The 22,943-nt window shown below is 42.5% G+C and overlaps 1 protein-coding gene across 3 annotated transcripts in view; it reads right to left on the reverse strand.

Moving 5' to 3' along the window:
* LOC115087291 (shootin-1-like) overlaps window positions 1-22,943 on the reverse strand; it is a 76,890-nt gene that overhangs the window by 24,976 nt on the left and 28,971 nt on the right. For all 3 annotated transcript variants that reach the window (XM_029594304.1, XM_029594293.1, XM_029594312.1), the window contains 5 exons: window positions 21,612-21,709; window positions 14,933-15,014; window positions 8,785-8,879; window positions 7,620-7,766; window positions 1,433-1,586 (listed from right to left, as the gene is read on the reverse strand). In XM_029594304.1, coding sequence (XP_029450164.1) covers window positions 1,433-1,586; window positions 7,620-7,766; window positions 8,785-8,879; window positions 14,933-15,014; window positions 21,612-21,709 — 576 coding nt within the window. The remainder of the gene's footprint in view (window positions 1-1,432; window positions 1,587-7,619; window positions 7,767-8,784; window positions 8,880-14,932; window positions 15,015-21,611; window positions 21,710-22,943) is intronic.

Genomic DNA, 22,943 nt, shown 5'->3' on the forward strand with positions numbered 1-22,943 from the left:
CTTGTGTGTGAACAGCCCACAAAGACATTTTCATGCACTGGTTTTTGCTGAATTTAGAATTACATGATCCTGCATTCATTCCCTCATTAATCTTGAATCTGAATAAAATCTTAAGTGCAGCAAACTGTTCATGAAAGTCGTTTACTATCTGCAAAGCAAAAGCCTAGTGAAAAATTTCACAAATGGTACAAAAGCATAAAATGTCAAGGTTTCCACATGCTTTTGCGAGTGGAGCCCTATTGACAACATTTTTTGCCAGTAAATAGAACGGCCTCTTAGTGAGATGCTTCCAATGGTCAATCAGCTGAAGAAAGAGATTTAGGTGTAGTAGGGTACTGTTTTTGGCCTCAACACAGGTAAAACTAGTGATAAATTTATTACATTTGATTGCTGTGAGAAATTCACCATTATATCATTTTCAGTCACTTGCTGTGCTGTATCCTTGCTTTATGTTAACAGAGCCATCATGAACTAAGGCTTCTCAAACCTCTCCTCGTGACCCCTCCCCCCCCCCTCCAGCTAGTCAAGTTTTTACAGTATCCATAATGAGCATGCATGAAATAAATCTGCATAACTGGAGACCCAGTATATACAAATTTATCTCATGTATATTCATTGTAGATATCTTGATAACCCGACTGGCTAAGGGAGTCACCAGGAGAGGTTTGGGTAGCCCTAAGCTAAGGAATTCCACGCACATGCTTCATGTAAGCGTTGATTTCAGTCCTTGATGGAGTTTGGTGGCCTTGCTTTAAGACGAAATTCAAGCAAAATCAATATAGCATCCCACTGTTTGCATGATGCTGAACCAAACAAGCAAAACACTTTCAACTTCTGAAAAATGTTGCTGCTGGTGCGCACTGGAGCACTTTTGAATCCTTACTTGTCTCTTTTCATCGGTAATCTACCCGAGAGTTTAATCTGGAGCCAGTGCCAGTGGAAGGGTGTCCAACTGCCCTAGGCAGTGATGTCACGTGATCTCTCGCTCTCAAATCGCACACGACAAACAGCCCCAGCTCCTCAAAGAAATACATACCCAACAGTGGAAAACTCCCTCCACCTCCGTGCCTCACGCGTGCCACTTCTCATCTCATCCATCCTTTCAAAACAGCTGCCCTTACTGGCTACTCTGCCGTCCCACCCACTTCTGGCGCCCTAGGCCGCCACCTACCCCGCCTAATGCTTCTGCCGCCCTGCCTGGAGCTATGGCACTGCCCCCAAAATTCCAGATGGAAAGTAATATTCCAAACTAAAGGCGCTCTCTACTTCAACATACCTGGAGAATATTTGTCATTTCCTGTACTGAAAGTGCCTGGTTCTGACAACGAGGAAGAGCTAGATGTACAGTACCTGTGGCTTTGCAGCATCAGGCTACACAGGATTTGAAACCTTACTGTGTTGTCTGATTTTACTAAGAAGAATGAAAACTCACTTTTCCCTTCTAAATCACTGTTTCTCTCCTCAGCTTGTCTCAGCTGATTTTCTATCTCAAGCTTCTCTTCTTTTGTTGCATTCAGCGCTTCCTGAATTATCTTGAGCTCCTCCTGAAGATGCTTTTCTTCAAGCTGGGTTTCCAGAGCTATTATCTGACAATAAGTGAAAGGAACATTAAAAGAATAAGAAAAGAAAACCATTAAGGAAAAAGAGGCACTCCTATGTGCAGCAGTGTCCCTATATAGCAAATCTCATTCAAGGCATCTCAATTGAATAGAACAGTTGGTCAAAATAGCTACACACCCTACAAAAACCAGTAGGCTACTTGTTAAAAACTTCAAAACACTCTAAATCTCAGCAATTAACTTGTTGAAATCTTGGGATGGACAATAAAACAGGTGCATGTGAAAACACCAAATGGCAGGGAGCATACAGTAATATGAAAAAGGTCAACCAGCCACAAGCAGTGAAAAGTTGGTATGGAAACAAAATATAAATATTATCTTACACTCATGCACCGTAAATTTTAAAGGGATATCGCTACACTGCAGCATTTGGCATCTCAAACCCTTTGTACTAAAATTCTCATTGGCCATCACTGAAGGCCGTGAGAAAGAAGGAGGACATGGTGATTAGAGCAAGAAAGTGGAGGTATGCAAAAAGGACTTTTTTTTCCCAGTTTCTGCCTATGGGAAAAACAATCTTTACTGAATAAGGCCAATTGCATTATAAGCAGGGCAGATTTATACACATATTACTTTGTAAAATTTAACTGTATGCATGTACATTTTCAGGAAGGTTTTGTGCATACTACACAGCAGGTATAAATTTGGTGGGAGAGTTTTCAATGTGGGTTTATATGTGCAATAACCTTCTAAGGGCCTGATTTTCAGAGCCATTTACATGCATAAACCCCAGTTTTATGGAGAAAATGGCTGTATAATATTATAGGCTGAAGGTCTATGCAGTTTTGCAGGTACTTTTACACTAACTAGCAACAGATGTTTCAGCTGGAGTTGGAGAGTTTTGACTATACGTATACATTTTTATTTTAAAAAGTGTAAGTTCACCCGCGCAAGTTATGCTCTCGCTACAGCAGGGGTGACGATGGGTTTGTCATGAACTCAGGCACATATGCGCATCAGTTTGCTTAGAAAATTTGGGTAAAGTTGATATGTAAACTTATACACAGTCTTTAACTAGAACCCCCCCCCCCTCAGTAAAAACGCAGGATAATAAATTACTCACTGAGACCCTCATATAATGGAGATTACAATAGGAGCATGGTAGCAGAATTAACCAAACTGGGTGATGAATCCAGCCACAATAGTGCTCTATCGCGCGTTAAATAGCATATAATTCACAATACACACCATATTGTGTGATAGAGTGCTATCATAGCGATATCACGCGATATGCGTGATATTATGCATGGCCCTGCCCAGGTTGCTTTCCTTATTACAATACCTTCTTCGCGAGTGTTTTGAATACATGAATAATGCAAATGCACGCAAATACGTTCATTAATAGGCAATTTGATGTTAATATTTTACCACGGCTGACCAAGAAAGTGGTCAGCTGTTGATAAAATAACACCTTTTCAAAAAGCAGAAAATGTGATGAGGGAGCCCCAGGACCCTAACGTGGGTCCTGAGACTCCCAGGTTACATTTAAAGTGCCCCAAACAAAAAAACAAAAAAATCAAACCTGCAGCAAAGAAAAGACTGAGTGGCCCTAAGTCCTCCATGAAAAAACAAAAAAGTATAAAATTCACACATGGTGACGGTCACCTAACCCCACCCTCCTTTCCAAGTTTTAAATAAAAGTAACTAGGAGTTCCCACTCCAATACACTATCTGAACCTATAGGGTATAGTGTACCTCCCCAAGATCCCCTTCCCCACAAAGGTGTGAAGTAAAAAAAAAAATAGGGTTCAGGGAACCCACCCCCTATACCCCCTGATCTTTAAAAGAAGAATCCAATCCAGCATTGGGGCAAGGGTGCACCCTAGCACCCCACCCAGTTGATGCCATTTTTCAAAATGGCACCAACGTGACCTTGCCCCATCATGAGATAGGGGCAAGGTCCGAGAATAAGACCTAAGCCACATGGCCTAGGTCTGATCCCCAGATCTTATCCCAGTCACGTGACTGGGGAAAGGTCAGGTTGGTCAGGGTTTTTTTCTCAGAAAAAGTAGATTGCTTTACAGTTTATACTAGACTTATGATTAGATGAATAGAGGAATTATTAAAGAAACAGTAAAAAAAAAAAGTTGTGGTGAATTCTTCTTCAATGCTCCTATTGTAAGCTCCATTAAATGACGGTCTCAATGACTAATATATTGCCCTGAGTTTTTACTGGTGGTTTTTCGAGTTAATATTATTTTCACTATCACCAAGGGAAGGTTATTTTTCTCTGGACACAGATTTTATCCCACTGCGCAGAGTTATAAAATTACCCTTTAAATATACTCCAAGAAATCATGAGCATGCACAGACCATCTTCCCTTCTATGCAATGCCAGCCTAACACTGTGGTTATTTTCTTTTGTTAAGTGTTATCTCCTATTCCTACTGGTGTCAGCTTCAAGCACTGACTCTGTTTCTACAGAGCCATTTACATAGCGTGCCTCTTTTGTTTTACCAGATCCATATTTTTGCTTTTTTTTTTAATAAAATGATACTGTCATGATAAACAGAAACGTTTCTCATTTCCGTTTCTTTTCATTTTCTCAGTCAATATTTAATGTTTCTGGTTTTGTTTCTATGTGGAAGCACTGAGAGGAGAGGATCACCTTGCTGGTAGCTGGAAAGAATCAGTAAGTACTGCTTGGAGAAATTTTTAAAACTTAAAGGTATTGGGGAGAAGTAAACTATTGGGGTATATTATTTAGTGTGTTCGTGTGTTTTGTTTTAAATAGATAGTCAGAAAGTCAGGCAAACATAAGTTTGTGTGTTTTGTATTTCCCAACCTTCCCAGCCCTCTCCCACCCCTTCCCTCTCCCACCCCATTGTCACTTTCACACAATTTTTTTTTTTTTAAATCAGCCTTTTAACTTAAACTCTGAAATTCCCCACACCTTATCAAGAGTTTGATCATTCCCTTGTAGGTCACTACCAGATATATTGGGGTAGATTTTAAAGGGTTGCGAGCGGGCGTACATGTGCACGCGTTACCCGGCACGCGCACATGTACACCCAATTTTATAACATGTGTGTGCATGTTATAAAATCCTGGGTCAGCGCGCAAGGGGGTGCACAATTGTGCACCTTGCGCACACCGAGCCGCGTCTCCTTCCCCCATTCCACCATGTGACAGGGGCCGACCAATGGCACCGGTATCCCCTGTGACATAGTTAGGACAAAGGGCCATCGGTGCCATTTTGATTAGTGGCAGCCGACGGCCTGAGAGGGGGAGATCGCTCCAGGGACCCCGCTGGACCACCAGGGACTTTCGGTAAGTCTTGGGGGGGGGGGGGTCAGGTGGGGGCGGTTGCAATTAATTAAATTTGAAGGGTTGGGGTGGGTTTGAGGGGTTTTTTTATATGCCCTTTCTCCCCTCCCCAAAATACGATAAGAAAACCACATGAAATTTCGTGGGTTTTCTTATCATTTTGTTGCCCCCCGAACTGCAACGAAATAGGAAATATCCTAAACCCAACCCATAGCAACCTAAAACTTAACTAGGATCTGAACAAATTTAAGATGAAGGCAGCAGTCCAGCAGCAAGAGGGGGGCCTTCCAGTCTTTTCCATGGAGTGTCACATGTATGATTCTTTTACCCGCCAGTGAGAAGTTGTACATGTGCACACGATGCAAAGAGCTCCTGGCACTCAGAGAACGAGTCCGATCTCTGGAGGCTAGAGTGGCAGACATGGAGGAGCTGAGGCAGACAGAGAGGTATATAGATGAGACCTTCAGGGGCATAGTAGCCAAGTCCAGGAGGAAGGACTCATGATCAGAGAGCATCAACCTCGTGCAGCAGGAAATGATCCTGTAGCAAGGACCTGCTCTTCAGGTGGTGCATTGCCCTTTCACACTGATGATGTGTCTCCTAGGGCTTCTGCCAAGGAGGGAAGGTTTAGGTCAGCCGTCATAGTTGGCGATTCGATTATTAGGAATGTAGACAGCTAGGCATGAGGATCACCTGGTAACATACCTACCTGGTGGAAACCAAATTTTAGGCTCTTAGGTAGAAATCTGAAATCCAGAACCTCCAGGGTAGCATTCTCTGAAATGCTCCTTGTTCCACGTGCAGGTCCCCAGAGGCAGGAAGAGCTCTGGAGTCTTAATGCATGGAAGAGATGATGGTTCAGGGAAGAGAGATTCAATTTTGTAAGGAACTGGAGAAACTTTTGGGGAAGGGGGAGTCTTTTCCAAAGGGATGGGCTCCACCTTAACCAGGGTGGAACCAGGCTGCTAGTGCTAACCTTTAAAAAGGAGTTAGAGCAACTTTTAAACTAGAAAATCATGAGAGGTCTGGAACAGGTAGATGTGAATCGGTTTTTTACTGTTTCGGATAATAGAAAGACTAGGGGGCACTCCATTGAGTTAGCATGTGGCACATTTAAAACTAATCGGAGAAAGTTCTTTTTCACTCAACGCACAATTAAACTCTGGAATTTGTTGCCAGAAGATGCGGTTAGTGCAGTTAGTATAGCTGTGTTTAAAAAAGGATTGGATAAGTTCTTGGAGGAGAAGTCCATTACCTGCTATTAATTAAGTTGACTTAGATAATAACCACCGCTATTACTAGCAACGGTATAATAGAATAGACTTCGTTTTTTGGTACTTGCCAGATTCTTGCGGCCTGGATTGGCCACTGTTGGAAACAGGATGCTGGGCTTGATGGACCCTTGGTCTGACCCAGTATGGCATGTTCTTATGTTCTTATGTTCTTAAAAAAGGGGAAAGCTGACAGTTGCTCAGTGGCGCATGGTTCGGAGGGAGGTATCTTCAAAGGATACTAATGAAGCATTAGAGTTAGGGCATCCCAACAGAAAGGTTCCAATAATAAGAAAAGTAGTCCAAGTGCCTATAAGTAAAAACTCACCTGATCTAAAAGATTCCAATTTATCCCTGTCAACTGAAAAGCAGAATGTTAAAACAAACAAAAACTCACTTTGAAATGTTTGTATGCTAATGCCAGAAGCGTAAGAAGTAAGATGGGAGAATTAGAGTGTATAGCAGTGAATGATGACATAGTTAATTCGCATCTCAGAGACACAGTGGAAAGAGTATAACCAATTGGATAGTGCTATACCGGGGTACAAATTATTTGGGATGTGATTCGGCCGATCCTTTTGGTTTGGCCTTTGTTATCGGCCCGCCGTAGGAAATTTCATTTTCCTGCGGTTCAGGCAGATTTTTATTCGGTTACCCCATGTTCAGAATATGAATTCATATGTTAAGGGCACTATCCATTTTTTGCAACGCCTCCAACAATTAATTAAATTTAGATCCACATTGTCAACATTGGTTAGTTTCCATGGACGTGTCATCTTTGTATACTAATGGGAACTGGAATGGCTGTGCAGATAAGTCGGCATGCATTTAAATAAATAAGTTGGCGAGAGCTGTTTGTAAAACTTCAAAGAATAATTGTGCAGTTACAGCTTAACTCTTTTGATAAAATGTATTTTTGCAATTTTACATTGAAATGGCAGATTTTTAATCCACGCACATACATTTTCACAGAAAAACAATTGGCTGGTTGAGGTTTGTTCATCATGATTACATATAAGAGACATCACCCGGTTGGGGATAAAAGCTAGTATGAAACTTTCCTCTCCAGCTAAAAAAAATTGTTTCACAAAAACTTTTGTCTCTAAAAAAATGTTATAAAAATATCTTTACAAGATACCCATTTGGGATATTGAATTCTATATTTTGAAAGTTTGAACTGAAGAAAATATTATTTGATGAGGTTTTCTACACATAAAGCAGTCACTGAGGTGGTTTTCATGATTGCTGGGCTCAGCTGGGGGTGCAGGAGAGCCTAGATGACATGATGTCAGCCTATATCCAAGGATTCTTCTCCATCTGGGATCAATGAAATCCAAGAGGAAGATAACAAAAGTAGCATGAAAGGGTATAATTACTTTGCTCATTGCTCTGGCACATCTTAACTTATAATGTGGCTGTTCATCCTTGCTAGTTGTAATAACATATAAAGAACAGCACTTACCGCAGCCTGGTGTTCTTCCTTGGCATCTTCCAAAGCTTTGGTCATGTTAGCAATCTCATCCAGGGCTTGAAGGAGAGGGGCATTGGACTCTGCAGTCTTCAGGAGTAGCATGCTCTGTCTGTTTGCCTCCTTCTGCTTCCTCAACATCTGTAAAACACCAAACTGATAGGAAAGGAGCAGATACAAAGTACACTGACCTTGGTGAGAAGTCACTGTCAAACTGAAATGTATTTAAAAGGGAACTTTACTCATGTACTGGACAGTGCAACAAAAGTTAAGATGTGGGTTATAAGGTGCGCTCCAATCCTAGGAGAAATAATGCATTTCACTTTTAAGATTTAATTTTTTAAAACTCTTTAAGTAGCTCTGCTGCAGTTCTCCACATCTGGGGAGCAGGCAGCCATGTTGCCACATGTCAAAAATTATAACACTCAAATTGGTGCTGAATAGGGATGGGCACAGACTTTTTTTCATTATTTGTTTTGTTTCATTTATTTAAAATGAAATAAACTAAACAAAAGAACAAAAATAAAGAAAAAAACAAAAGGACAAACAGAACAAAGTAACTCAATGCTGAACCCCTTCAGAGAAGAAAAAATCCCTTTCCAGCCCTCCCCATTGATCCCTTCCCCTCCCACTCCAAATACAATTACCATATATTTTTTCTTTGTGGACCAGAAGCAATCCCTGGTTGCTCCTGCCCCGTTGGTGATATGCTTAGAGATGATATCAGCAGACCAAGGCCAGCACCCTTGTTAGTTTACATCATAAAAAATGGTGTCTTCCTGGGTCTGGGCCTGGCAGGTGCCATTATTTGTGGAATAAATTACCAATGGTGCCAATCTTGGCCTGCTGGTGTTATTTCTAAGCACTCCCAATTGCTTCTGCCTGATAAATAAAAAGAAAGAGGGGTTGGGGAGTGAGGAGGATTGAAAGGGAGGCACAGGAGATGGAAGGCTTGACAGCTGTGAAAAAATGTAAAGCAATATGAAAGAAAATTATCAAAATTTTGTTTGCTTTTCTTTCTTTTCATTTTAAAAATGAATTGAAACGGAGCAGGAAATGTCAAAATTTCCCATTTCGGTTCCAAAGAATGCACGCACCTAGTGCTGAATTAGGTCCGGCAAATGTGTGGCGTGAACAAATCCCAAACATCAATGACTACCTTATGAGCAAAGACCTCTGCATGCTGCCGCAGATCCTTTTCCTCTTCCAGCTTCTGCACCAGCTCATTGTATTCCTGAGTTACTGTTCGAGAAACTGTGCCAGGAGGATGAAAAACGTAAATCTTTTGGCAGACGTGAAAGACTATTTATCCTACAAAACACTGCCTTGTAGCAATGGCATACAGTGAGCCCAAACTATCATCCCCGCTGGAAAAACTGCCACAGGGAAAAGAATGTCCCCGGCCAACACTAGAAGCACATGTACGGTGGTTATGTGGGGGGTTTTCAGTCAGAAAGGTACAATTTATAATCAGTGGACTGATCTGAAAGTATTAAAGAGGGGATATATGTGTCAAGAATGACACTGAAACAATTGTGAACGATTAGTTTATTGCAATAAAATCACTATCTTTAATTTTCCTGTGTTCAAGTCAAATTGATAACAATGGTACAGTGCCAGTGAAGCTCCAGTTCATGGAGGAAGCTGCAGTATGTATGAAGAGCACATTCCAGACCTGAACGTAACTCACTTTGGGGCCGATGCAATAATTTTCACGGAAAGCGAGCGCTGACTTTTCAGGCAAATTAGGGGGGGTCGCGCTAGCAAGGAGGCGCTAGGGTCGCTTGCACGACCTTAGCGCCTCCTTGCTAACGCAACCCCGTGGCGGCTGCCGGTTATGAAGACCGACGTCGGTAAACTCGGCATCGGTTTTCATAGCCGGCCGTCTGCCAGTGATGAAAACGGACGCCGACTTTACTGGCGTCAGTCTTCATAACTGGGCAGTCTGCCGAGGTATTTTTTTTTCTTTGTTTTTTTACTGAAGAAGTACAGAAAAGCATTTTTTTCTGCTTTTCTGTACTTCTTTTACATGTGCTCAGCTATTAACGCCTGCTCCAGGCAGGCGTTAATAGCTGAGCGATAAATGTGCGTCTGAGACGCACATTTATTTTTTTGAATGGGGAGTGAATGAGTAATAGCCTCATTCACATGCATTTGCTGGTGAATAAGCGCTATCTCATTCACTCTGCGTCGGACGCGTGTTAAATAGGCGCTATTCCCCCTATTGCATTAGGGGGTGGGTTAGCACCTATTTAAGCTGCGGCTGACAGGCGCTCGTGTGAGCGCACTGTATTGCATCGGCCCCTTTGAGATACCAATGAATAGGTGTGAGCTAAATCTAAATAAAAAGCACAGAACTAAAAAAGGAACCAGGGCTTCAGCAGTTCAGGGTAACACTTTGCTTGCTGAGCCATGGCATGGAGTAGGTAAGGGCATGTTCAGGCAGCCTTGCATAGAGCCTGATATATGCTAGTGGTTTTACCTGTGAGTAGCCTAATTCTCCTTCAGGGATTCTAAAGGGAAGCTGAGGATGCCAGAAAGGCATTCTTGGCAATTTGCGGGCTGAGGTCCAGGTTGTGAGGACCTGAATGAACTGTGAGTTTTGCTTTTTGAAATCCTGCAAGGGTGAGCCAGGACTAGTGCTTTCTTTTAAAGTATGTACATAACAAAAGAGAGCCTGGCTACTGAATCCTGAACTGGAGTGGCCTACCTGCAAGAGGCCCCAATAATTAATCTGACAGCTTTTGAGGAAGAGTATGATTCAGGAAGCAGCTGGGGGGAGGGTGTGTTAAAAAAAAAAAACCAAAAAAAAACCTGAATACTGATTTTTTTTTTTTTTTAAACAAAGACTTTTCATTTAGATGTGTGGTAAATGTTGTTGTGACCATTTCTGGTGTTCCTTTATGGACCAACAGAGGGAGTGTTTTCAAAAGAACAGTACAACTTGGTGACTGGTCCTAGACACTCTGAGGTCTGTGTGAAATGTCAAAAGGTCACCGCTGTGCTTGGGGAGCAGGTGAGGGCAGGAGAGTGATGTTAGGGCAAGGATGTGCTCTAGCCCACTCTGAACCAGGGTTTGCTCAGTTCAGGGCTGGTGCTTTGTGTGCTGAGCCCTAATATAGCCCAGGAGAGCAGAGCCTCAGACAGCCTTGCATAGAGCCTGATATGGTAGCAGTCCCACCACTGAGGAGCCTGAATGGTCTTAAGGCAGGGCTTCCCAAACTTGTCCTGGGAACCCCACAGCCAGTCGGGTTTTCAGGATATCCACAATGAATATGCATGAGATAAATCTGCATATACTGAGTCTCCATGGTATTTCTGTCTGGTAGAATATGTAGCTTCTCAGGCAGAGAATTCCAGAGCTTTGGACCCGCTATCACTCCAGGAGAGAGGGGATGCCAGCATGGCCATTTGGCTAGGGCCTACAATGTTCAAGGGTCCTACTTTCATTGGGCAAAATTTAAAAAAAAGCTAAATATATATATTTCTAACATGTATAAATAAAAATTTCAATTGTAATTGAAGAATGTGCTAACAAAAAAGCTCATAAAGCCTTCTTAAATAAAAATTATTTGGGAAATTTAGAAAACAATTTCTCTTATTAAGTATCACATCAGAACCTTACATAGGGGCCTACTTTTCTTAGCTGGCGCGGGCCTAATTCCTGCTCTCTCTAGCCCTACCTGCTATGGAAAACACGTGATCTCTTATTTGTGTCAGATGTGTGCACCGTATTGTAGGAATAGTCAGTAGTCCTTTATTTTGGGATCGTAATGTTCGCTGAGGATTGTAAGGTTGTAGTGTCATTCCTAATAAGTCGGTGTTATTGGAATGAATGGTGTTGAATATTATCATTAATGTTTTATAGTAGATTCTGGATTGTACCGGTAACTAATGCAGAGATATCAGTGAGGGTGTAATGTGATCATATTTCCTTGATCCTAGTAATAGTCTTGCTGCAGCATTTTGTAGTAGTTATTGTAGTTTTAAGTGACTTGCTGGAAGACCTAGTAGTAAGGAATTACAGTAGTCAAGGTTTGAGAAGATTAGAGTTTGCAATACAGTACGGAAGTCTGCTAAAGTTGCTAATGGTTTCTACCGATGTAGTATATGCAACTTGGTGCAACCTGTCTTAATTAATTTACTGATGTGCATTTTCATTGTGAGGTTCTCATCTAGCCGTACACCTAAATCCCGTACTTGATTTGAGGGATTAATTTGAAAATTACCTAGGTCTAGGGCCGGTGGTTTAACTATCGATGAGTTTCTGCTCAGCCAAATGATTTCAGTCTTTTTAAGGTTTAATGTCAGTTTAAGTTGTGATAGTTCTTGTTGTATTGCTTTCGTATAGTTAGAGTATCGAAGTGGTATTTTCAAATGATCTGGAGAGTGGGATGTAAAACTGTGAGTCATCAGCATACAAGATGAAAGTTATTCCTAGGTTCATCAGTAATTTACACAGTGGGAGCATGTAAATATTGAACAGGGTTGAAAGGCTTTAGCCTTGAGGGACCCCTGTAGCACACTGGAAAGTGTCAGATATATGATTGCCCAGTTTGACTTGGAATGTTCTTTTAGATAGAAATGAAGGGAAACATCTGAGAAGCCTGCCAACGATCCTTATGTTTCTCATCTGATGGCATAACAGGTTGTGGTCCACAGTTTATTTATTTATTTATTTATTTATTTAACATTTTTTATATACCGAAATTCTAGCAACAATGTTGCTAATCATTTCGGTTTACATATAACATTGGAGTGACTTAAAATGCGAGTCTTACATGGAACAGGAAAATGAACTTGGAGACAATTGAATAAATACTAATAACAAATAACATTAAAACAACAACAGTAGTAATAGACATGTTATATACAGGCGATTAAAATGAATCAGTTATGAATAAGATATCAGTTATGATATCTTATTCAGTGTCAAAGGCAGCTGTTAATCAATTTGCAGCAGGCAATAAGATTCATCAGTGTCAAGCCCTTGGAAAACCGAGTCAATTGAGAGGAGTAGTGTCTCAGTTGACTGATGTTTCCTAAATCCAAACTGATTTGGGAAGAGAATATTTTGATCTTCCAGGTGATTTACAAGTTGGTATAACACTGCTTTCTTGATAACTTTTGTGAGAAACAGCAAGTTGAATATTGGACGATAGTTGTCCCAATCATCAGTTCTACCAGTTCTATTTTTTAGGATTGGCTTTATTGCTGCTTGTTTTAATCCATGTGGTATGATTCATTCTGATAATGAATGATTAATTAAGGTAGTGATTATTGGAGTGATAATTTGTTGTATTTGTGTCAAGGAACTGGATGGAATTGGGTCACTTGTGTGAGCCGCAGGTTTTTTTTCAGCAATAATTTGTCTAATTTCCAGCTTCGATACTCTGTTGAACGTTGACCACTTAACCATAGAGATGTGAATCGTGTGCTCGATCGTCTTAACGATCGGGTTCGGCTAGAGGGGGGAAAAAATCTGATCGTGGGTGATGTGGGTGATGTGAATCGGAATTGGTTCCGATTCACATCGTTATTTTTTTTGTAGTGAGGCCCGACCCTTTAAAATTAACCCTTTACCTTCCCCCACCCTCCCGAACCCCCCCAAAACTTTTTACGATTACCTGGTGGTCCAGTGGGGGCGCAGGGACCAATCTCCTGCTCTCGGGCCATCGGCGCTATTTTGGCTGCCACTCAAAAAAAAACCCACCGACCCTTTAAAAATGACCCCTTAGCTTCCCCCACCCTCCCGAGCCCCCCAAAACATACCTGGTGGTCTAGTGGTGGTCCCGGGAGTGATCTCCCGTTCTCAGGCCGTTGGCTGCCACTCATAAAGATGGCGCCGATGGCCCTTTGCCCTTACCATATGACAGGGTATCAGTGCCATTGGCCGACTCCTGTCACATGGTAGGAGCACTGGATGGCCGGCGCCATCTTTAAAGATGGTGGCAGCCATCTTTACGATGGCAGTGGCCATCTTTAAATACGGCAGCGGCCATCTTTAAATATGGCAGCGGCCATCTTTACGAAGGTGGCGGCCATCTTTAAAGATGGCGCCGGCCAGCCAGTGCTCCTACCATGTGACAGGGGCTGGCCAATGGCACGGATACCCTGTCATATGGTAAGGGCAAAGGGCCATCGGCGCCATCTTTATGAGTGGCAGCCGATGGCCTGAGAATGGGAGATCGCTCCCAGGACCACCACTAGACCAGCAGGTATGTTTTGGGGGGATCGGGAGGGTGGGGGAAGCTAAGGGATCATTTTTAAAGGGTCGGGTGGGTTTTTTTTTTTTATCGGGCCATCGGCGCCATTTTTGAGTGGCAGCCAAAATGGTGCCGATGGACTGAGAGCGGGAGATTGGTCCCCACGCCCCCACTGGACCACCAGGTACTCGTGAAAAGTTTTGGGGGGGTTCGGAAGGGTGGGGGAAGGTAAGGGATTCATTTTATAGGGTCGGGGTGGGTTTAGGGTTTTTTTTGGTGTGCCGGTTTTCCCCGCCCTCCCCCCTCCCCCGATTTACGATTTTTCACGATAAATCGGGGAAATTTCTATTGTATCGTGACTCTTAACAATTTTTGATGATTTAAAATATATCTGACGATTGTTTTAAATCATCAAAAAACGATTCACATCCCTACTTAACCATGCCCTTTGAATCTTTGGATGCTGTTATAAAACAGATAAGGAATTGTTTTTCAGCTTATCGATTTTGTCTAAGAATGCCGTGGCATATTCATTGAAAGAGGCTTTTGTGAAGTTGTAGTTTCTTGAGATGGAAGATGTCGGGCCTATTATCCTAAAGCCAGTTCTGTACACTAGCGATTTTGGTCTGTGAAACAATACACTGTTTCTTGTATTTTTTAATCACCCTGTACTGTTTTACCTAATTTATGGACTTCTGTAAACTTTGCTTTTGTTTTGGAACTACACCCATTGTATGAACATCTTTTATTGTGAGACTGTATGACAATCCCCTTTATTCATTGCCTCCCACTGGGGAATCCTGATGCAGATTTGCTGCCAGATGTTTCCTACTCAGCATCTGAAGGTGGCCCCCCCTGTCCATTTTAGGGAATTCCCTGAGAAGCGAGGGATCACACATGTATGTATCAAAATAAAGCTTGGTCATTGAATCCTAGATAGAGTGGCTTGGAGGAGGCCCCAGTAACCTAACACCAGGGATCGAGTTGCTAGCTCCATTGTTAGACAACTAGATCCCTTCAAAAACTGACCCTGTAGAGATTAATGGCAAGTGGGATAAAAATTCTAGGCAGGATTCTTTTGACTGGTGTAATGCTACTCACCTCTGCTAAACTTTTTAAAAATCCTTTGATTTCCTTCAACCACTCGTTGAAGGGAGATCTTTTCTGATCTTTCTTCTTCTATCTGTAGAAAGTTTTCATGAAACAACAGAGTTATCTTGGGTAAAATATACATTAAATAATTTCTCAGTTTTTCCAAAATTTATTACAGTACATTGGAAGTCAAGTTTTTATCATGTATTCAGGCCTGGACTCTTTTTGCATTACTAACTACAATCATTGAGGAGTACAATATTCAAAAGTCATTTATCTGGGTAAGTATGCCCCTTACTTGGATAAGTGCGTGAGGGGATCTACAGTGCATGTGCTTTTGCCCAGGTAACAAAAGACAAACTCAAGGGTGTGGTTAGATTGGGATGGCAAACAACGCATGCAGATTAGATTTTCAAATCTTTGCACTTTGTTTGAAGGGGAAAATTATCCACAGAAAAGCAAGTGCAAATCTCTAAAGCTACATTTTCCCTGGGCAATTTTCAAAGTAAAATAGATGCAAAGTCAGCAGGAAAATGTACTTTTGAAAACTGCCCTGTGAATATCAGTTTCTCTCCCTATACTCCTCCTTCTGTTGATTAAATTTCTAAATTTCCTGTATTTTGTAACAGATGTCCTATATGCTCAGATTTCAAACTGTTGCTTTAGCCACTGTACAGATCACCAGTTCGCCAACATCTCTTGGAATGATGATAGTTTACTGCTAATTATATTGTATTCATTCTTTGAATGTGTCCAACTGGCACAAGTACATATTATTGCACTCATCAGCAGATGATGCATGTACACACCTACTTTTGGGATATAACCAGCATCTATTTGTTTTTCTGTCCCATGACAGATTCAGAAGAAGGGGCCTGTAACAGAATGACCCCGTTTTTTCCCTTGTTGCATTGCAGGACTAGGCTAGAGGCAGAGAGAGAGAGAGAGATAGCTCTGTGGACAGGACCCTGCTAGGGCAGGGAGAGTCCTGAGGGCAGAACCAGCTGGGGGGCATAAGAGTATAAGCCCAGCTGGGTTCAGGAGGCCCCCGTGTCTCCAGGAGAGGAAGCTCCTGTACAGCTATCCTGACCAAACTAGAGGGAATGAGTATACACTGTCCAGAGGGAAGGCAGTCTACAACCCTGTGTGTGTGACTTGGACACTGCTAGCATAAGCATTCTACTGTTAAAGTGTTATGTTTTCTAAATAAGGTGAAAATTGTTTTGAAAAGACTGGAATCCATTGGCTTTATGCCTCCAGCCTGAGAAACACCTGTCAGTTTCCCAGAGGGCCTATGTAATAAAGGTTAATGTGCATGCTGGGGCTGTTTAGCATGCTATGCAGTAACAACTTATATATAATGCATGCTAAACTGGTCAGAAAAGACAGTAGCTAAAATGAGCTTTTACAAACATTTAAACAAAGGAATGCTGTATGCAAACAAGGCTTTAGTGTGTGCATAGTAAATAGTTTGGTTTGCTCTATTTAGCAAGTACTCAAGAAGCTCTAAAATAGGACATGTACCTTAGGCCAGGTGTTTCAGCATTCATTCCATTGAAAGGACTCGCCTATCAGCAAACATTATGCATGCCATAATGTAGAAGGCACCATGGCTTTTCTGTTTTCAATACAATGCCATTGTACAAGTTACTATAAAATGGCATGGTAGCAATCATTGCTGTCCTTGATGGACTTTTGGCTTAGACCATAATGTAGTCAAGCAGAGGGTTTGAGGACAGTCCCTACTTGGCCTTTTGGCTGAGATAGAAAACTGTTGAACATTAGGGGTGTGCAGCTTGAATGTAAACTTTTATTGACCAAAACAAAATATCACAAGTCATGACAAAGTATTTCTTTTCCATTTTGTTTGTGTTTTTCATTTTGTGTCATTCCGGTATAGACTGAATCCCAAAATTCAAAATAAATAGTTTAAAAATAATTAGCGTGCATTAATCAAAACAAAATAAAGAAATGCACAATCCTATTGAATATTGGGGGGCTTTAACACCCTGTCAACTGATCCCTTTAGGAACATAATGATGTAATGAGCATTGCCAATGCAGGAGGACTAAACCTCTTGCTGAAAAAAAAAATATCCATGATGCATTGCAAGCATTCTGAGTCTTGACCTAGAACTACAGCTTGGGAAATGAGGGTTTGTTGGAGGTTAACAATTCTTTTTTTTTTTTTTGTTTTGACTGCAGAACTCTTTTCAGAGAGCTCTGGGATCTTTTTAAACTATGTCCTTCCTGCAATTGCAGTCTCAGCCAAGGTTTCCCTCTACTCCTGCAATACCTTTTCATGGCTGAGCGCAATGTTAGCCTCCGTTTGGCCACGCGTTTTTGACACGCTAGCTTTACCCCTTATACAGTAAGGGGTAATAGCGCGTGGAAAACGCGTGGCCAACCCCCCCAAAACTAATAGCGCCCGCAACATGCAAATGCATGTTGATGGGCTTATTAGTCATTCCCGCGTGATACAAAAAGTAAAATGTGCAGCGAAGCCACACATTTTACTCTCAGAAATTAGCGCCTACCCAAAGGCAGGAGTTAATTTCGGCCAGCACCAGAAAGTGTACAGAAAAGCAGAAAAAACTGCTTTTCTGTACACCCTCCGACTTAATATCATAGCGATATTAAGTCGAAGGCCTCAAAAATAGAAAAAAATTTAAAAAAATGAAAAAAATGAAAAATCTGCCTACAGCCCGCGGGTTGGAAGACGGATGCTCAATTTTGCCGGCGTCCATTTTCCGAACCCGTGGCTGTCAGGGGTTCGAGAACCGACGCCGGTAAAATTGAGCGTCGGCTTTCAAACCTCTGACAGCCGCCGCTTCTGTCAGAAAGGAGGCACTAGGGACACACTAGTGTCGCTAGCGCCTCCTTTTACCACGGGCCCTAATTTGCATATGGGTCGATACTGAATCTCATGCCCAGGACACTGGCCTGCACACGAGTCAGGAGAGCGGGCGTTCGCCGGCACTCCCGCGACTTTTACTGTATCGGCCCAAAAGAAAGAATTGGCAAACACATAAATACAGTAGGAAGTATAAAGTTACTTCAGAAACACCATGTGAATCAAAACCTGACACAGAAGTGGCTAAAGAGAGGTGAACTTAAACCTGATGATGAAAGGTTGATTGCAGCACAGGTCAGTGAACTACAGATAAAATGGTTCACAGCCAGCTTAGAAAAGACAAGTAAAACAGATAAAAGCAGATTCTGAAATACAGAACTGGAAACAGGTGTCACATGCTAATGTCCAGAAGACCTGTATACAGAAAGGCATAATAAGTTGGCACAGCTCATACACTGGAATCTGTGTAAGCACTATAACATTTCTGTAGCAAAAAAAGCACTGGGATCATGATGCTGAGAGAACTGTAGAGAATGAGGAAGCTGTGATCACCAGGGACATTCCTATTTCAACCGATAAAATGTTCAATGCAAGAAAACTGGACATTGTGGTAATGGAGAAAAACACAAGAAAGCATTGATAACATAATATTCAGTATTAACTGACTGACTATTCTATGGAACATATTCAGAGAAAGAGAAGACCCTCAAGTACCAAAGGATGTTATCAGAAGCCAAGAAAATGTGACAGAAAATACAGAATAGTCCTAAATATATTGGATTCTAGTGGCCTGACTAAAAAGAACATGCAAGTACATCTTGATATGTTGCCTATACACATTACATGTTATGAACTCCAGAAGGAGGCTTTCTTTGGTACAATGCAAGTATGAAGAAAGGCATTAACAGTAAATTTGAGAGATTGAGATCATATCCAACCTTCCCTGGTTTACAAGTGAAGTTCTTTTCTGTCATGATATATTCAAAAGCTGGCCTATTTGGAGATCTTATCCCCATCAGATGCCAGTCTCCTTTGGGGCTGGCGATATCCCTCCATGGTGTCAATGGGATGGATATGACAAAGATGGCAGAAGCACCATCTGATGTCAGTCTTTTTCCTCTTTGCAGATTGTTCTGGCTGGATGTCATATATATACAATGCTGTACATCAAAATGGTGCCATCTGCTGGGGTGAATGCACCAGTGTTAATTAACTCTGGTGCAAACCCAGCAGACAGCGTCAGTTGAAGAAGAAAAGAAGAAAGAAGAGGACATAGTCAGAGCTGCTTCGAGGCCTGGACTCCGGGCCTGGGCCTGACTCTAGGCCAAGGCTGAGAACTCTGGACCTGGCCTCCAGGCCAGGTGCTGGCATCAGGCTTGGGTCTGGGTTAAGGCCCTGATGTCAGGAACCAACCTTTAGGCCGGGCTACAGCGTCAGGCCTGGGCCCATGATCTGTCCGAGGCTGAGGCCCAGCAAAGCCTGAAGCATAAAGTTACTGTCACAGCCGCTTGGATGCCCAGTACTGACACCCCAAATATATTCTTGAGATGCACTTCCTTCAGAACTGCAGTCCCAGCCACAGGAATGGTCATCCTCTTCGTGACTTCCAAGATGGAAACATCCACCTTCGGAACCCTCAAGAACTCCAGAGTGACCTTGGGCAATGGATATAGCTTATCCATAGTCCTGCTCACTTTGAAGCCAGTCTCTGGTGTGTCCCACTCTCTGACCACCAACTGTTCGACCAACTTGTGAAATGGAAAAGACTTGGCTGGACCCTGCAAGCCCACCATGATCGGGTCCACTTCCTCCTGGTCAGACTCCTCATAAGGAGCCGATATACCCATTCCACCAGGACATGCGGAATCAGGAGTCCCAGCTATTCTTTGAAAAAGGTGAAGCACCTTGAGATCATCACCTTCCAATGTCGGGACCTTTCCTCGTTCCTCGGTTGGATCCTGCGTCCCATGATCAGGATCATGTCTGGAGAGCCATCCCCAAGTGGCAATCCCTGATCAGACCCTTCAGAAGAAGCATCTTCGGTAATCCCCAATATCGATGGGCCATGGACTCTCCGAATGCTTGAAGCCCTTGAGGCCCCTGAAGACTTGGACCTCTTTTTGGGTGGGGATCCTGCTGCCCTCCACTTAAGAGAGGGCTGGACCGCAGTCTGGCGGCCCAAAAAATCATGATGCATTAAAAGCACAAACTCAGGGTAAAAAGGAGTGAGACTCCTCCAGAGGATCTAACTCCTCCCACAACTGCCCCCCATGAGCCCCTGGGCCTCCTCAGAGCTGATTTAGGCTGGAGAAAGCACGGGTGGGAGATCCCCTCACCCGCTGCAACCTCCGCCTTAGCAGCAAGTGAATCCAAAATGGACACCATTCCCATGCTCAGCGGGAACGGACCTTCGGCCTCCTGCAGTGCAGCCTTCGAACCCCCCCCAGACCGGTACTGCTTGGAAGATGCCGCTGCATCCCCTCTTGATGTGCCCTCCCCTCCTGGGAGGCAACAGCAACAGCGGCCAGAATGAGAAAGGCATGTGGAGCTGTCTCCACACACGGAGTATCGGGCTTCCCTCGGCATGACCAGGTGACGCATTTATTGCACTGCAAACACCCGAAACAGGGGAAAACTGGCCCCAGTACAGCCGCAAAGAAAAATAACAGACCCCCGAGCCACCTCCCTGCACCACCAGCACTGGGGAGAACAGAAATAAAGTGCATACAACGCTGCCCCTGTAAACTCTAAGGATGTGCAATAGCTTTTTCCGAATTAGGCAATGTCAATGACATTGCCTAATTTGGAATGGTTCTGGAAAACTGAAAAATGATTGAATTTTTCTGACATTTTGGGAAAAGTTCATTTTTTAGTTAGTGCATGCTAACTCCTGATAGTGCGCACTAACCTGAAAATCAGGGCCCCCCTAAAAAAAATCCCAAACCACAGGAAAAACGAAATTCCCGCGGGGGGCTCCGAAACGAAGCCCGACATGAAATTTTTACCCGAAACACATCTCTTGTAAAATCTTTGTTTTTTTAAACTTTAAAGAAGACAAAAGCACAGAGACAAGAAAAAGAATAGCCTTATCTGAAGCATGGCACAGGCTTCTCCCGTTCTGGAGGTGAGGGAACTGGACCTCCTGCTTTCACCTCCAGCATTGTCCAGAGAACAAATTAGGGTCTCCAACCCTTGCTTGTCCACCTCTACAACCAGGAGGGATGATCCCACCAGTACCTGTCAACCTCCTGGGAGATAATCTCTGCTGGAAGCAACTGAAGAATACTCTTTTGACCTATTATTCCTGTTTTGTTTTTTTTTGTAAGGTTCAGACCTGCAGGGTTTACACCTCCTTCATCTGCTGGAGACAGAGAAATACTGAGGATCTGCAGGTGGCACACCAGGTTAAGTGGCAGTGTCTGCAAAGTATTTCTCTGTCTCCATCTGCTGGAAGGGAGGCAAAACCCAGGAATCTGGACTGATCTAGGTACGTACAGGGAAACGGTAGTTATCTTTTTCAGACCTTTCCAGGTGAAATGTTGCAAACAAGTTTGCTGCCCACATGGAAGCAAAATTGTGCACAAACAAAGCCACTCACTCACTGGATATCCTACAATTCATACATCGGCCCATATGTTTGTGTAGGCAAGTGGCCTTTCCACTAGAAAAAGTGAGAAATTGGAGAACTTCTCCAAAATAGATTGTAAATCCTGTGGGAATAAGGAAATACCTATAGTGCCTGAATGTAATCTGCTTTGATGTACACTCTATATATACACTTTATATATACAGTCATGCTGCTAACGACCTGGAGGCCCTTACACAATTTAATTACCTGATCATTTAAATGACTTATTTGATTCTGCAGTTCTTCAATGTGGATGTTTAACTTGTGTTTTTCTTCAAGCAGCCTGGAAACTGTATCTTGAACATCTTGAATCAAATGTAAAAAAAAAAAAAGACATTTCTAATAGTCCAAAGGTTATTGTATTTTCCTGGACATACCCACAGTCACCAGAAGTGTTTTAAAATGTCAGCCATTTAAAATGGCCCAAAAGCCTTCAATGTTAGACATTCTGCTATCTCTTGTTAAGTATTTAACTAATTTTACAGCTACAAAATTGTTTTTTATAACTTTGTTTACTGTAATTTTATATACTATAGGATTAAGAAGTAGGAACATCTGTTTTCTAAAAAAAACCAAAATATGTATACAGTATATTGACTAATGTTTAATAATTCAAAGTACAACTCATAGATTGGTGAGTAGATAAGAAACTAAAAATTTGAAAACAACATGTTGTCAATAAAATGTTAGTAGACAATGACACAATGTCCGTAATTATAGGCAAATAAGAATCTCATTTAAGTGAAGAGATGATGCTTCACTATCTACGCAGGTGTAAAGGGTATTTCTTTTATGGTTAGGAAGTTCATTATCAAGAAATGTCTTAGCATCCTCATTCTTTGTAGATAAGCATTTTCTTTTCTATGTGTGGGAACGCCCTTGGATTCCCCACTATATGGCAACTTAGTTCCTAATCCCTTTTTTGAGCTAGAAGTAAGAGTTATGTAGTAGAAAGAAGGAGCATCTCCATACAGGCTGCTGGTATAAAAGCAGCTTGCGTCAGAGCTAGGTGTGGCATTTTTGGATGGCAGCCAAGAGGTGAAGGAGCTGTTTTCCTGGCTTGATTTTGTTTCCCCTGTTCTGGTGTACTAGGGCCTGGCGGGGAGGCAGCTTCACCTTGCTGGTACACAGCCTGGCCAGTGCAGGTGCCCCGAGGCTGCTTAAAGGATTTTTGGAGTTGTTTTTGGAAATGTTTCTGTGATAGCCCTGGCTGGATTGCCTAGGTCAGAGGATGTCAAGGAGTTCCTTCTTTCTTGGGAAGACCAGGAGCACAGGAGATCCTGTTCCTCTTTGCCTCACACCCAGTGGATGGATCGGGGGTGACTTGCAGCGGGAGGGTTCTAGTTTATGCCTTTTTTCTGAAGATTTTGTTTCACGTTTTGGGGAGAAGTTTTCCTGCCACCCTTACTGCCCTGAAGTGAGGAAAAATCAGAAGAGATGCTTTGTTCCCTGCTGCCTGGACCTTTCATCCGAAAGATCCTGTGTGCCATCTAGAGAATGTGAGTGAGATCTTTTTGTTACACCAGGAGATATAACCTC

The sequence above is a fragment of the Rhinatrema bivittatum genome, chromosome 1 (genome assembly GCF_901001135.1).
Source record: "Rhinatrema bivittatum chromosome 1, aRhiBiv1.1, whole genome shotgun sequence".
Classification (NCBI taxonomy): Eukaryota; Metazoa; Chordata; class Amphibia; order Gymnophiona; family Rhinatrematidae; genus Rhinatrema; species Rhinatrema bivittatum.